The following is a 13,197-nucleotide window of genomic DNA, read 5'->3' as shown; positions in this document are numbered from 1 at the left end:
TTCTTGGTTGTGCCTGTTGGATGTAACATTTTCCACTTTCTCTTCTGTTTCTCAGATGATGGATAATTCTTTCCACTTTGGATTTCATAAAAATGTTCTTGTTGTGGAAGCTTCAAATTTTTGACCTATCCTGTGTGGTCTTAGGGCCCGTTTCCACTAGTGTGGTGCGGAATCGCCGCATATCACCGTTGACAAAATCGCATGCGGGTGCGATTCCGCATGCGTTTTTGCCGCGATTTCGCATGCGATTTCGCATAGGCAGGGTATATGCAATTTTAACCATGTCACTGCCTGTGTCAATTTACATTACTTTCAATGCGAAATCGCACGCGAAATCGCAGGAAAAAACGCATGCAAAAAACGCATGCGATTTCCCTATTAAATACATTACCTGCGAATCGCCTGCATTCCACACGCAGGCGAATTCTGCAGGGTCTACCGTGCAGAAAAATCCTGCACAGAAAAACGCAAATGAAAACTGACAAGTGGAAACAGTCCCTTCCACTTGTATTGCCTATGCGAATCCGCATGCGTTGTCTGCATGCGAATTCGCGCTAGTGGAAACGGGCCCTTAGTGGTGATAGTGATATTTAAGCGCAAAAATGATCATCACAGCTTTCCTCCAGCCAGTGTCCTACATCCCCACTTTTGGCATATAAATGGTGGGTGGCAGGTAGAGATGGCCCGAACAGTTCGCCGGCAAACCGATTTGCGCAAACTTCGGTGGTTTGTGTTCGCGGTGAACTGCAAACTATATGCGCGTTCGACCCACCCCTTTTACTACATCATTAGGCTCAACATTGACCCTCTACATCACAGTCAGCAGACACAAGGTAGCCAATCAGGCTACACTCCCTCCTGGAGCCCCCCACCCTTATAAAATTCAGGCAGGCTTGCTGATACTTATTGCTAAAAAGCACCCCTCAGCAGCTCTTTTGAGAGCTAATGTTCTTCTGGAACAAGACATTTCAATAGAGGAACTACAGGAGGTCTTAAAGTCAACTCCCTCGGGTAAATCCCCAGGCCCTCATGGTCTGACTAAGAAATGCTATTCCCTATATGCCAAGCACCTTCTACCACCACTCTGTGATGCCCTAAATGATCTGAAAGGAGGAAAGCATTTTCCTCCTCGAAGCATGGAAGCACATATTGTGGTTCTGCCTAAGGAGGGGACACACCCTGCCTTGTGCCAAAGCTACCGACCAATTTCTCTGATAAATTTGGATGCCAAACTATTCACAAAGATTCTGGCTAACAGAATCAAAGTAGGTATCCCTTCCCTAGTTCACCCTGATCAGGCTGGCTTTGTCCTGGGAAGAGAAGCATGTGATAACTCTTATAAAGCCCATAATGTTATTCACTGGGCCCGTACCACCTCCACACCATTGATAGTATTATCAACTGATGCTGAAAAGGCTTTTGACAGGGTGAACTGGGGAATGATACAGGTTATGCTAGAATACATTGGATTAGGCCCAATCATGAGATCATGGGTGGGTAGCCTTTATTATAACCCCTCTGCTAGGATTAGAGCTAATGGGGTACTCTCCAAGAGTTTTTGGTTGTCAAACGGCACAAGGCAGGGTTGCCCCTGTCTCCCATACTCTTTGTGTTCACCTTGAGCCTTTTTTACGTAGTGTTCGAATGAATCCTGGGATCAAGGGACTTTCTATAGGTCAACGTCACACCCTCTCAGCGTTCGCGGACGATATACTGTTTTATCTTACAGATCTCTTGCCACCCTGCCCTGCCTGTTGGAGGAATTTCAGGAATATGGGGATATCTCTGACTTTGAGATAAATCTCACTAAATCAAAATATATGGGTATCGGGGAAGATACATCAGACTTAGAACAGCTGCAAAGAGCCTTCCCCTTTACAGTGAAAGAAGTGTCCCTGAAATAACTGGGAACTCAATTAACCTCTAATCTAGCTGATTTGTATGAAAATAATTTTCTTCCTATTTTAGGTACTTTGCGAGGGGAGTTGGAGTCTTGGTCTAGGCATAGTTACACACTGCTGGGGAGAATAGGTATTCTTAATATGAATGTTCTCCCCAGGATTCTTTTTCTCATAATGATGATACCCATAAAACTCCCTAAAACGTTTTTCACCAAATTACGCTCCTTGTTTATCAAATTTATATGGAAAGGTGGACGACCGAGAATTTCATATGCCCTAATGATTAGACACAACAAAAGGGGGGGGGGGATTAGGGGTCTCGGACACAAAGCTATATTACAGAGCAGCGGCCCTAAATAGAATACTAGTCTGACATTTTAATGAAGAACAGAAGGGCTGGGTCAGGGTGGAGAAAATTCTAGCAGGCTGGGACCTGTCGGGGGCACCATGGGTAAAACCAGGTGAAAGAGGTATGTCTTCATGGACACCCCAGTGGATAAAAAACACTCTCAAACAATGGGATCTAGTAAAAACAAATTTAGCTGGGCTCTGGTTCCCTCTCCCCTCTCTCCAGTGGAGGGCTTTCCTGTGTTTGGCCCTGGATTGGAGAGAGGCTTCTTTGGTTCTTGGAAGGGTGTGGATCCAATGAGGATAGGACATTTCTTAGAGGGCAACATGATAAAGCATATTGATTCTCTAAGACATGACTATGGTGCCTCCCCATGGGATTACTGGAGACTGCCACAAATCAAACACTAGGCACACTCCTTGGGCCCGCTGAGGCAAGCCATTGATATGACAACATGGTAAAAATTATTTACGCAACCTAATAAACTCCAACACGTACTTTCCCTCTTATACAAGTGCATGCTAGAAGAACTCAGTAAAAGCAAACCGTTGTTTCTGAAGGAATGGGAAAGAGATACAGGCTATACCCTGAATGAAAACCAGGAGTACAGAATTCTGTCTTACTCATTCATCTTCCATCAGTTCGCATATCCAAGAGGGCTCATTCAAACTGCTGGTCACAGATGAAACACTGGTTTTCTAGAATGAATAGGCTTCAGGAAGCCAAGGAAACTGTTCTATCCAGCAGTGGTAAATTTGAAAAATATACAGTGGCTTGCAAAAGTATTCGGCCCCCTTGAAGTTTTCTGCATTTTGTCACATTACTGCCACAAACATGAATTAATTTTATTGGAATTCCACGTGAAAGACCAATACAGAGTGGTGTACACGTGAGAAGTGGAACAAAAATCATACATGATTCCAAACATTTTTTACAAATAAATAACTGCAAAGTGGAGTGTGCGTAATTATTCGCCCCCCTGAGTCAATACTTTGTAGAACCACCTTTTGCTGCAATTACAGCTGCCAGTCTTTTAGGGTATGTCTCTGCCAGCTTTGCACATCTAGAGACTGAAATCCTTGCCCATTCTTCTTTGCAAAACAGCTCCAGCTCAGTCAGATTAGATGGACAGCGTTTGTGAACAGCAGTTTTCAGATCTTGCCACAGATTCTCGATTGGATTTAGATCTGGACTTTGACTAGGCCATTCTAACACATGGATATGTTTTGTTTTAAACCATTCCATTGTTGCCCTGGCTCTATGTTTAGGGTTGTTGTCCTGCTGGAAGGTGAACCTCCGCCCCAGTCTCAAGTCTTTTGCAGACTCCAAGAGGTTTTCTTCCAAGATTGCCCTGTATTTGGCTCCATCCATCTTCTTATCAACTCTAACCAGCTTCCCTATCCCTGCTGAAGAGAAGCACCCCCAAAGCATGATGCTGCCACCACCATATTTGACAGTGTGGATGGTGTGTTCAGAGTGATGTGCAGTGTTAGTTTTCCGTCACACATAGCGTTTTGCATTTTGGCCAAGAAGTTCCATTTTGGTCTCATCTGACCAGAGCACCTTCTTCTACATGTTTGCTGTGTCCCCCACACGGCTTGTGGCAAACTGCAAACGGGACTTTATATGCTTTTCTGTTAACAATGGCTTTCTTCTTGCCACTCTTCCATAAAGGCCAACTTTGTGCAGTGCACGACTAATAGTTGTCCTATGGACAGATTCCCCCACCTGAGCTGTAGATCTCTGCAGCTCGTCTAGAGTCACCATGGGCCTCTTGACTGCATTTCTGATCAGCGCTCTCCTTGTTTGGCCTGTGAGTTTAGGTGGATGGCCTTGTCTTGGTAGGTTTACAATTGTGCCATACTCCTTCCATTTCTGAATGATCGCTTGAACAGTGCTCCGTGGGATGTTCAAGGCTTTGGAAATCTTTTTGTAGCCTAAGCCTGCTTTAAATTTCTCAATTACTTTATCCCTGATCTGTCTGGTGTGTTCTTTGGACTTCATTGTGTTGTTGCTCCCAATATTCTCTTAGACAACCTCTGAGGCCGTCACAGAGCAGCTGTATTTGTACTGACATTAGATTACACACAGGTGCACTCTATTTAGTTATTAGCACTCATCAGGCAATGTCTATGGGCAACTGACTGTACTCAGACCAAAGGGGCTGAATAATTACGCACACACCAGTTTGCAGTTATTTATTTGTAAAAAATGTTTGGAATCATGTATGATTTTTGTTCCACTTCTCACGTGTACACCACTTTGTAATAGTCTTTCATGTGGAATTCCAATAAAATTGATTCATGTTTGTGGCATTAATGTGACAAAATGTGGAAAACTTCAAGGGGGCCGAATACTTTTGCAAGCCACTGTAAAGCAATATGGCTTCCCTGGATCCTATTTTACATAGGGCATTAGAAGGGGATAAAGGGCATTAGAAGGGGAAAACTAAACAATACTCGCACAATGGTAGACTGACAATTTGAGATAAGGACCCAAATATAAAGGTGTCTTATGTCTTACATTCTAACATGCTATCTAGTAGACTCATCCAAAGATCTCTTGTTTGTTCTTAGTTTGTCCTTTATCTGTTTAGTACTAAGTTGTGGAAAACTGACAAGAGTAATACACCACATTATCCATGTAGTTTATAAATAGTTATATATGGGAATATATACATATTGCAGACTACTCTATAGGTTATATGTTAATGTTCTTTCATGGGACTGGGGTATGTGTTGATTTAAGAAGGGAAACCACCAGATCCCTAACTATATATGGATATTCTCATAAAGATTCCTTTTTAGCTATAATATTTCAACATACGAACCATGGAGAGACAAATCTTACCTACATAAGACTGACTTTACTCAAACATACCGGCAAGATTTGCATTCTTGGATAAAATCCGTACCCAATATGTTCTAATATGTTGTCTATGAAACTCACGAAGTGTAACAAAATGTCATTTGTATTCTCTCTTGTCATATAAAAATTACATGAAAAGAAGTTAACACAGCATTTCTGTGACATCTTTACTGTTATGGACTGCAAAAGGTTCATTACTGGATCATAAGAGAATAAGTCTTGAGAAAGAGCTCTGTAGAGACACACTGCTTGGCTACAGCCCAGCAGCATGTGATTAATGTATGGAGAGGAGTCAGAGGTATGATGGACAGCAAATTGCCTTTGTGATTTGTCATTTAAGAATCTGACGTGGTGGGTCACTAAATTATGTAATGGGGCAGCTAGATTCACAGCCATTGTGACCACAGAATTGTCTCAGGCAACAATTATCCAGCATTCATATAAGGCTATAGTTTTATTTTTTGTTTGTTTGTTTTTATAAATGCAAGTTAACTTTGAATCAGCAACCAATCAGAAAAGGGCCTTGGTCTGAGTAGTGTAATGAAAGACACCCACAATGCATAGACACTGTAGAAAACGAGTTCTTATTCGACTCACAGATATTTAGTTGTGGATCATGTTTTATTTTATATGCAATGTGATTCTTTATATTTATAATTACTTGAAAAAATGTTTTTGGTAAATCTTATTTAATCCATTAAACTGCAAGTTCTTCAAAGACACTCATTTGTCGACACTCTTGTGTAGTGCCCTTAAGCTTTCAACTATTCTTTCTCTACAGCAGATTCATGCCATAGACAAGGCAAAATCTAGTGAAAATTTTGATTTTAAGGAAGAGTAAAAGGAATTTATGGTCCACAATAATTCCTTCCCCCCACTCTCTCTCTCTCTCTCTCTCTCTCTCACACGCGCACACACACACACACACACACACACACACACACACACACACACACACACACACACACACACACACACACACACACACACACACACACACACACACACACACACACACACACACACACACACACACACACACACACACACACAATCTTGGACAGTGTTGAGCTCATTGCTCTGTTTATTATTTTGAGCATTCCCTGAGTCTTACCAAGTGGTGTATTGCATGATCATCGTATTTAAGGGTGCTAAAAGAATAGTAAAAACTACAACAAAAGACATTTTGCTTAGTGGATTGGATTTATTCAGTATTAAAACATCTTATTGCACATATTAAGGTTGTTGTACAATTATCACACTAAGTACTAAATACTGATTGGTAAAGAAAACTTAGTATTGCTGATGATAGTGGGCGTTTACTTCATTCCTCCTCCAAATCCTCCACCAAATCCTCCTCCGAATCCTCCTTGGCCTCCATGTCCTCCCTGACCTCCATATCCTCCTTGGCCTCCACATGGTCCCTGGCTTTGAGAGCAGCATCCTTGTCCACTCCCCTGACCAACCATTCCTCCTTGGCCACCACCAAGTCCAAACATTCCTCCTAGACCACCAAGACCAAATCCTCCTCCTTGGCCTCCTTGAGATTGGCAAGGATTAGGTGCAGGGCAGGAGGCTAGTAAGAAAAAATAATATAAAAAAATCAGAGAACAACAAACATTTGGTTAAATCAGTTTATTTACTAATGTAACATGCAAGAGCAGAGTTGGATCTACTATAAAACTATTATGCTAAAAGAAATTCCAGGCTGTCCTATTTTGATGCAGATGGTCATATAAATTACAGTGGCCACTGCCACTGCCACTGTGTATTTAGTTAGTACAATAATTTTTCTAAGCAATTGCTTTCATCAGCATAGCAGTTAAGCCCCTCAGTGCATTGGTTTTAATTAGTTTTAATTAGTTAGAGCTCTAGGCAAGTAGTAGTAATAGCTCTGTTTATCTTTTGTATGTCAAAATAGTTATTTGCTGAATTTGTATAAATAAATGTTATTGGCTTAGCTTTTCTTACAATTGTATATATTTGGTTATACTACAGCCATAAATTTAGGGATCAGCCTCAATTGATTGACCTACGATTAGTTTTCGGGTCAGCCTACTATCCTTAATCTGCTTTTTGCGTGTTATTTCATACAGGGTTCTATTTTGTGAACCAGTAAAAGCAAGAAGTTTTAAATCAGGATGATACCATTTATTGGCTAACTAAAAATGAATAAAAATAAGCAACCAGAACGTCATTAGATGCTAAGAGCATTATATATTAATGAAATAATGTCTGGGCACTGCTAATATGTCCAAATAACCTAAGTATGTAAAGAAACATTATATGTTGTATATGTGTATTTCTGTGTGTCTGTGTTAGTAAGTCGGACACTGAGCAGTTCTTCTATTTTTCTCGGCCTCGCCAATAGTGAATGATCCATACCCATTAGGTAGGAATTAAAAAGCCATTTCCAAAGTTTTAGCTGATGACCTTTAACCGCCTTAGCAGTAACCCCAAGTAAGGCTCGGGACGAAATTCTGCAGATCAGAGCAGTAATCCCGAGCCTGAATTAGTTATATGCAGGGGCATCTGCAGATTTCTCTGGAGTATGTTTTTTTTGTGTGTGTGTTTTAGGGTCCCAAAGCTTGTGAAAAAAATTGCACTTCTTTTAGACCCCAAATCCAGAAAAAAATTATACCGCTAGGGAGGTTAAAGCACAGTCAGAATTTGCAAGTGTGTGGTGCACTTCCATAAGGATATTGCTTTTGAACTTTCATGTAGTGTAAATGTTAGAAAGTACAGACCCTTTTTAGCTGTCTGCACTGTGCTTCTCTGATAAGATAGATTGTTAGGGTAGAGGTAGACTTTTATTTTTTAATTTAGTAGAGGACTGTTATGTGTACCAGAGTAAGCTCTACCCTTTTGTTAGTGGTCACTGATATAGATGCAGTTAAATATGAGGTAGGTAGCAATTAAGATAGGGTACATATGTCATATGGGTTCTGTAATAAAACCAAATCTAACACGGTAACCTGTAAAATTTCCCAGTCTATTATGTTTTTGTTGATGACTGTTTGGTACATACCTTGGCATGGGCTTGGTTTGCATTGTTGCACTGGTGCACCACAACCTGCAAAGAGAGAGTAAAAGCTTAAAGCGTAATACATTAGAGGTCTGAAATGATATAAAGGTCAGGAGGAGAAGAAATGAATGCTTTATATGAAAATACATAACTTGTTACAACATATCTAACTGTAATTTATGACTGTTAAACTATAAATTGTAGGTTTTAGTTACTGCCTGTAACATATTCCTGTGATTAATCATTACTAATTTAGAAAATAAGGTGAGATACCGCTTCACTCCACAGCTAGAAGCCAGTGCTCGACTGAGGATAGCCAGTCCCAGTGGTAGCAAAGAAATGTAGAAGGTCTGCATGATGCCAAAAGTAACCATTTATTGAAAGACGTATCCAATCACAGCACCATAGTAATAGCCGTGTGTTGGTGCTGTGATTGGATACGTCTTTCAATAAATGGTTACTTTTGGCATTGTGTGGACCATCTACATTTCATTACCAATTTACTTTTTATATACTATCATTTTAAACACTGATATTCCAGATTTTTCCTTTGAACTGTCTTTGGCAATTATTACTATTTTACTTTGTGTGTGTTTGTAAGGATTTTAACAAATTATATTTCAGACTTTTACTTTGCTCTGATGTTCAGAAAACTAACATAAGCCACTGTGATTATGTAACAGAAAAGGTTAAATGGGAATGTTGAATTAACATAAATAATTGATCTACCTCAGGTTTGCTCAAGGGGTTAAATACATCCATTCATTCCAGTAAATGTGACTGGGATGCATACTTGACATTAGTAAAGCTAAGAATAATGCTTTCTATTTCTAACTTAGTGAAGCAAGCTACCAGTGCATGGAAAATAGCTTTTGGCGGTGTTCTGTACATACACAACGCACTGCTACAATGGATGCAAGAAATTTAATTTGACTTTCTGGCAATTTTAAAATCAAAGCTGGCTGCTGAAAAGTAAAAATGTATGTTTTTTTGTAGTTAATGAAAATAAAATGTATTGTGTCACTTATTAAAAGCAGAATTACATTTTGAAACTTAAATTCTATGAGGAAGGAATAATTCAGTCTGATGTCAACTATTTTATACTTATTAAAAGCCTTCAAGAAAGCAGGGAGACCATTTTAAAAACAATGTGTGGTTTTGGATATGCCTGCTTTGGTCTTCTCTGCTTAGCTACCGTATTTTATAATTATTATTATTATCATTACTGCCGCTTTTATTTGTAGTGCACCCACATTTTTCACAGAGCATGACAATACATAGCAAAAGGTATAAATGACCAACTATTAGGAAGAGAAGACGTCACTGCCCTATTGAGGTGGATTGTAGAGGCAAGAATCCCATTGGTGGTATAGCAGATCAGTTGGTTTTACCCCAGTCAAGATATTGTTTTAAGAGTGTAGTAATTATGTATAAATGATTTCGTTAGCGTTTTCCCATTGTAAAATCTTTCCTCTCCCTGATCTACATTCTGACATTTATCATATGGTGACATTTTACTGCTGGCAGGTGATGTTAGTAGAAGTCGCTGATGCTTGCTTTTTGGCAGTTGGAAACAGCTGCTATTTCCTACAAAGCAACAAGGCTCCCACAGTGTGATGTCAGCACCATAGTCCTGACATCACACTGTGGGAGGGGTTTCAACACAATATCAGCCATACAGAGCCCCCTGATGATCTGTTTAAGAAAAGGAAATTATTTATCATGGGAAAGGAGATATCCGTTACTGATTGGGATGAAGTTAAATCCTTGGTCATGGTTTCTTTTTAAGTACTCGGTCCAGAAAATCAGGACACCTGCAAATGCTTTTCCTACAGCTTTTCATCTATACAAACACTTTGAAATCAAATGTTATTATAGACACCCAAAAGTTACAATGCAGTACTTACCACCCATATTTCCTCCCTTTGCTGACATGACTGTGTGTCTTGAGATACTGTGCTGAGGGAAGGCTTCTGAGGATATTGTTACATGCTGTGAGGATGCTGCTTATATACAAAACTAATTGCATGCCTAAATCTTTCATCCCCATTCCAAATCTCTCAACCGGCCAATAGAAATCTCCACATAACCAGTCATAATTGAGGTGTTATACTTGGAAACCTAATTGCTGGGAAGGAGCCTCATTAAAAAACGTCACATTCCTTTCCTAAACTTTTCATTCAGGTTTCAGTGGTTCTGCTCTCCTTCTGAGTGTATGTTATTAATTTTCACAAGGAACATTTCTGTAAATAAACTGTGTGTCATGCAAGTAAATTAATTGCTCTATGCATTTTGCATATGAGCGTTCTAAATACAGTTTTTGATGATTTTAAAATGAGGTATGTTTACAATGACTTTTACGGTATATTTGGTGGCAACGTCAAACTATACACTTAAAATTATAATTATAATTTGGAGAACACAAAAATTATTCATGGCACTGATGTTAAAGTTCAGTTTTTTAATAGAATTTTTGGTAGGGGGTTACATTTTGTTTTCTTTGGCAGTTATGAGGTGCTCAGTTATGAGGCACTCATGTCCGATCTCTTTGGCTTTGTTGGCAAATTTTTGTGGTTACTATCTGTCCTGAGGAAGCGTTAAAATACATCAAAAACACTACTGTGTGCAATACATCCTTTGTATGATTATCTAGCCACCCTAACACTCTATTTTAAACAGTTTTTTTTTAAAGATTACCTGAAGCCAAAGAGATAGAGCCTGTAATTACAAGCTCTCCCTGAATGATTAAGGATTAGGATGGTCACTGGGTTAAATACTCAACTGTCCTGATGTCTTCCCTTTAGACAGGTGATCACTCCACTTTCCCCTCAGTATGGGCCCTGGCAATTTTTTTTTAAATCATCAGCAAGGCTCTGTTTACGCCCACCTGCATGGCCAGGGATCGACCACAGCTTGGCTTAGTAGTGGCTGCCAAGCTGGGCGCAGGCCCCCGACCATGCAGGCGGAAGGGAGTGGAGCATCTTCTCAGGTCCGAAGATGTCAAGATACGTACAAATGTAACCCCGCAACCTCCTCAATCCGATTTCATTCAGACAGAACCTGGCATTACAGGCTCAGTCTATTTTAACCTCTAGTACTCTTTATTGATTTTATAAGTGTTTGGGTGCCTCCATTTCTTAGTCCTGTTCCTACACCTCTGTCAGGAGTTTGTAATTTAAGTAGTTTTTATTTGGAATCAACTTAGAACCATCAGGAGAGCGACCTTCAGAGGATCCTTGCAGACCCAAATGGAGGCAATTAAACCTCTCTAAGCCATATTGGTGGCTGCAGTTTCTTGCAACCTGAAAATTGTGAGTGATACTCTTTTATGACATCATTCTGGTGTGTGAATATACTACAGTATTGGCTCCTGGTATTGTTTCCCTTATGTCTTTTTGGCCCATGGTTCTCGTATTGGCCCATCCCCTCTTTTTTAGGATGGCGTTAGTCTTCATGTAGGAAAATTCCATCAACTCTTGTCCAGATTTAGGCTTGGTTGACACTGAAATAGGCAATCACATTCGCTAAGTACTTAGTGATTGCAATTTTGCACAGCAATTAGTTGGCAATTTTGAGCGATTCTCATTTGTGGATTGAGACTTGTAGTGCAATCACTCCCAAAATGCTGCATGAAGTTAGTTTTCGATTTTAGACAAATTGCAGTGCTGCAATGTGATAACTCCCATAGGGGACACTGCACTAGCACTTTGCCAATCGCCGATGATCAGCAAGCACAGCCCAGTCACCCTTGGTGTAAACCATTCATAAGGGTACATACACAAATTCAATTTTGATTGGCCATTGGTCAGTTTCACCATCTCCATGTAGTATAAGAGCTTACCCTACACACTCATGTTCATAGTATGCAAAACTGTTGACCCTCATACTACATGGAAGTCATAAAATTGGGTAATCTTTGCCATATCAAAATATGATGTGTGTACCAGGCTTTAAATGGAAGCAGGCAATTTTGACACCAAATGGGCAATTTGGGTGCTGCCATAGGCGCTAATGCAAATATCGGCTATTGGGCGCTGATAGCAGAAATGTGGGCGCCAGATAAATGTAGTTTGGAAAATTAGAATTTAATAGTTTTTGAAATTTGTATTTTTTTGAAAATTATGGTTTTGAAATGTATGGTTTTGAAAATTATAAATACAAAAAAAAGAAGAAATAAGCCATACAAGATTCAAGATTAAAATGAAGACTTGGTCGGGTATATATTGTATTTTTTGGACTATAAGACTCACTTCCCCCCCCCCCCCCCCCGAAAGTGGGGGAGAAAAGTCACTGCATCTTATAGTCCAAATGCAGGGAGTTCCTGACTTGTGAACGCCTTCCAATACGAGCCTCCAACCCGCCACTGGGGACTCCCTGTACTGTCCCCATGCAGAGAATGACATGGGGGACAAAGGGTGGATATGGGGATGCAAAGGGGCATAGAGGAGAACACAATGGGGACACAAAGGGGTATAGAGAAGGACACATGAGGGACACAAAGGGACATAAAGGAAGACACATTTTGACACAGGAGGACACAGGGAGACGCAATAGGTACAAGGGGGCATGAGGTACATATAATCCACAGGATGCCCCTTCACCATGGATGCACCATGTTTAGTATATATATATATATATATATATATATATTTTCCCCTAGTTTTTGCCCTCTAAACCTAGGTGCATCTTATGGTCAGGAGCGTCTTATAGTCCAAAAAATATAGTAGGCTACATTGTAAATTATGGACTTTTAAGGCAGTAGTCTAATGGTGATGGACTTCTAATTCATTAATTAGGTAAAGTATGCTGTTGTTGGTTTCTGTTGAGTGCTGGACTATTATACATATAATTTTTTATCTTTTAAGAGAAGCGATCCTGAAGTAATACTTACTATGAAGAGTGTAGAGGTTGAAGAAGCAATTTGGTGAAGGTGGTGGAGTGCATTGTTTTTGTTTTAAAGAAAACCTGTAACTAAAAAAAGTTCCCCTGGGGGTACTCACCTCGGGTGGGGGAAGCCTCCAGATCCTATCGAGGTTTTCCCTGTCCTCCTGTGT

The 13,197-nt window shown here is 40.1% G+C and overlaps 1 protein-coding gene across 1 annotated transcript; it reads right to left on the bottom strand.

The window, feature by feature from the left end:
- Positions 1-6,302: 6,302 nt before the first annotated feature.
- Positions 6,303-10,114, bottom strand: LOC137535735 (uncharacterized). Its single transcript, XM_068257604.1, has 3 exons — positions 10,051-10,114; positions 8,147-8,191; positions 6,303-6,694 (listed from the first exon to the last, which is right to left on the bottom strand). Exons 1-3 carry the CDS (start codon positions 10,076-10,078, stop codon positions 6,438-6,440), a joined length of 330 nt encoding a protein of 109 aa, XP_068113705.1. The 5' UTR covers positions 10,079-10,114; the 3' UTR covers positions 6,303-6,437.
- Between the last annotated feature and the right edge of the window lie 3,083 nt (positions 10,115-13,197).

This window comes from Hyperolius riggenbachi, chromosome 10 (assembly GCF_040937935.1).
Source record: "Hyperolius riggenbachi isolate aHypRig1 chromosome 10, aHypRig1.pri, whole genome shotgun sequence".
Taxonomy (NCBI): Eukaryota; Metazoa; Chordata; class Amphibia; order Anura; family Hyperoliidae; genus Hyperolius; species Hyperolius riggenbachi.
Note: the sequence above shows the minus strand (reverse complement) of the source record. Positions and strands in the feature narration are given on the sequence as shown.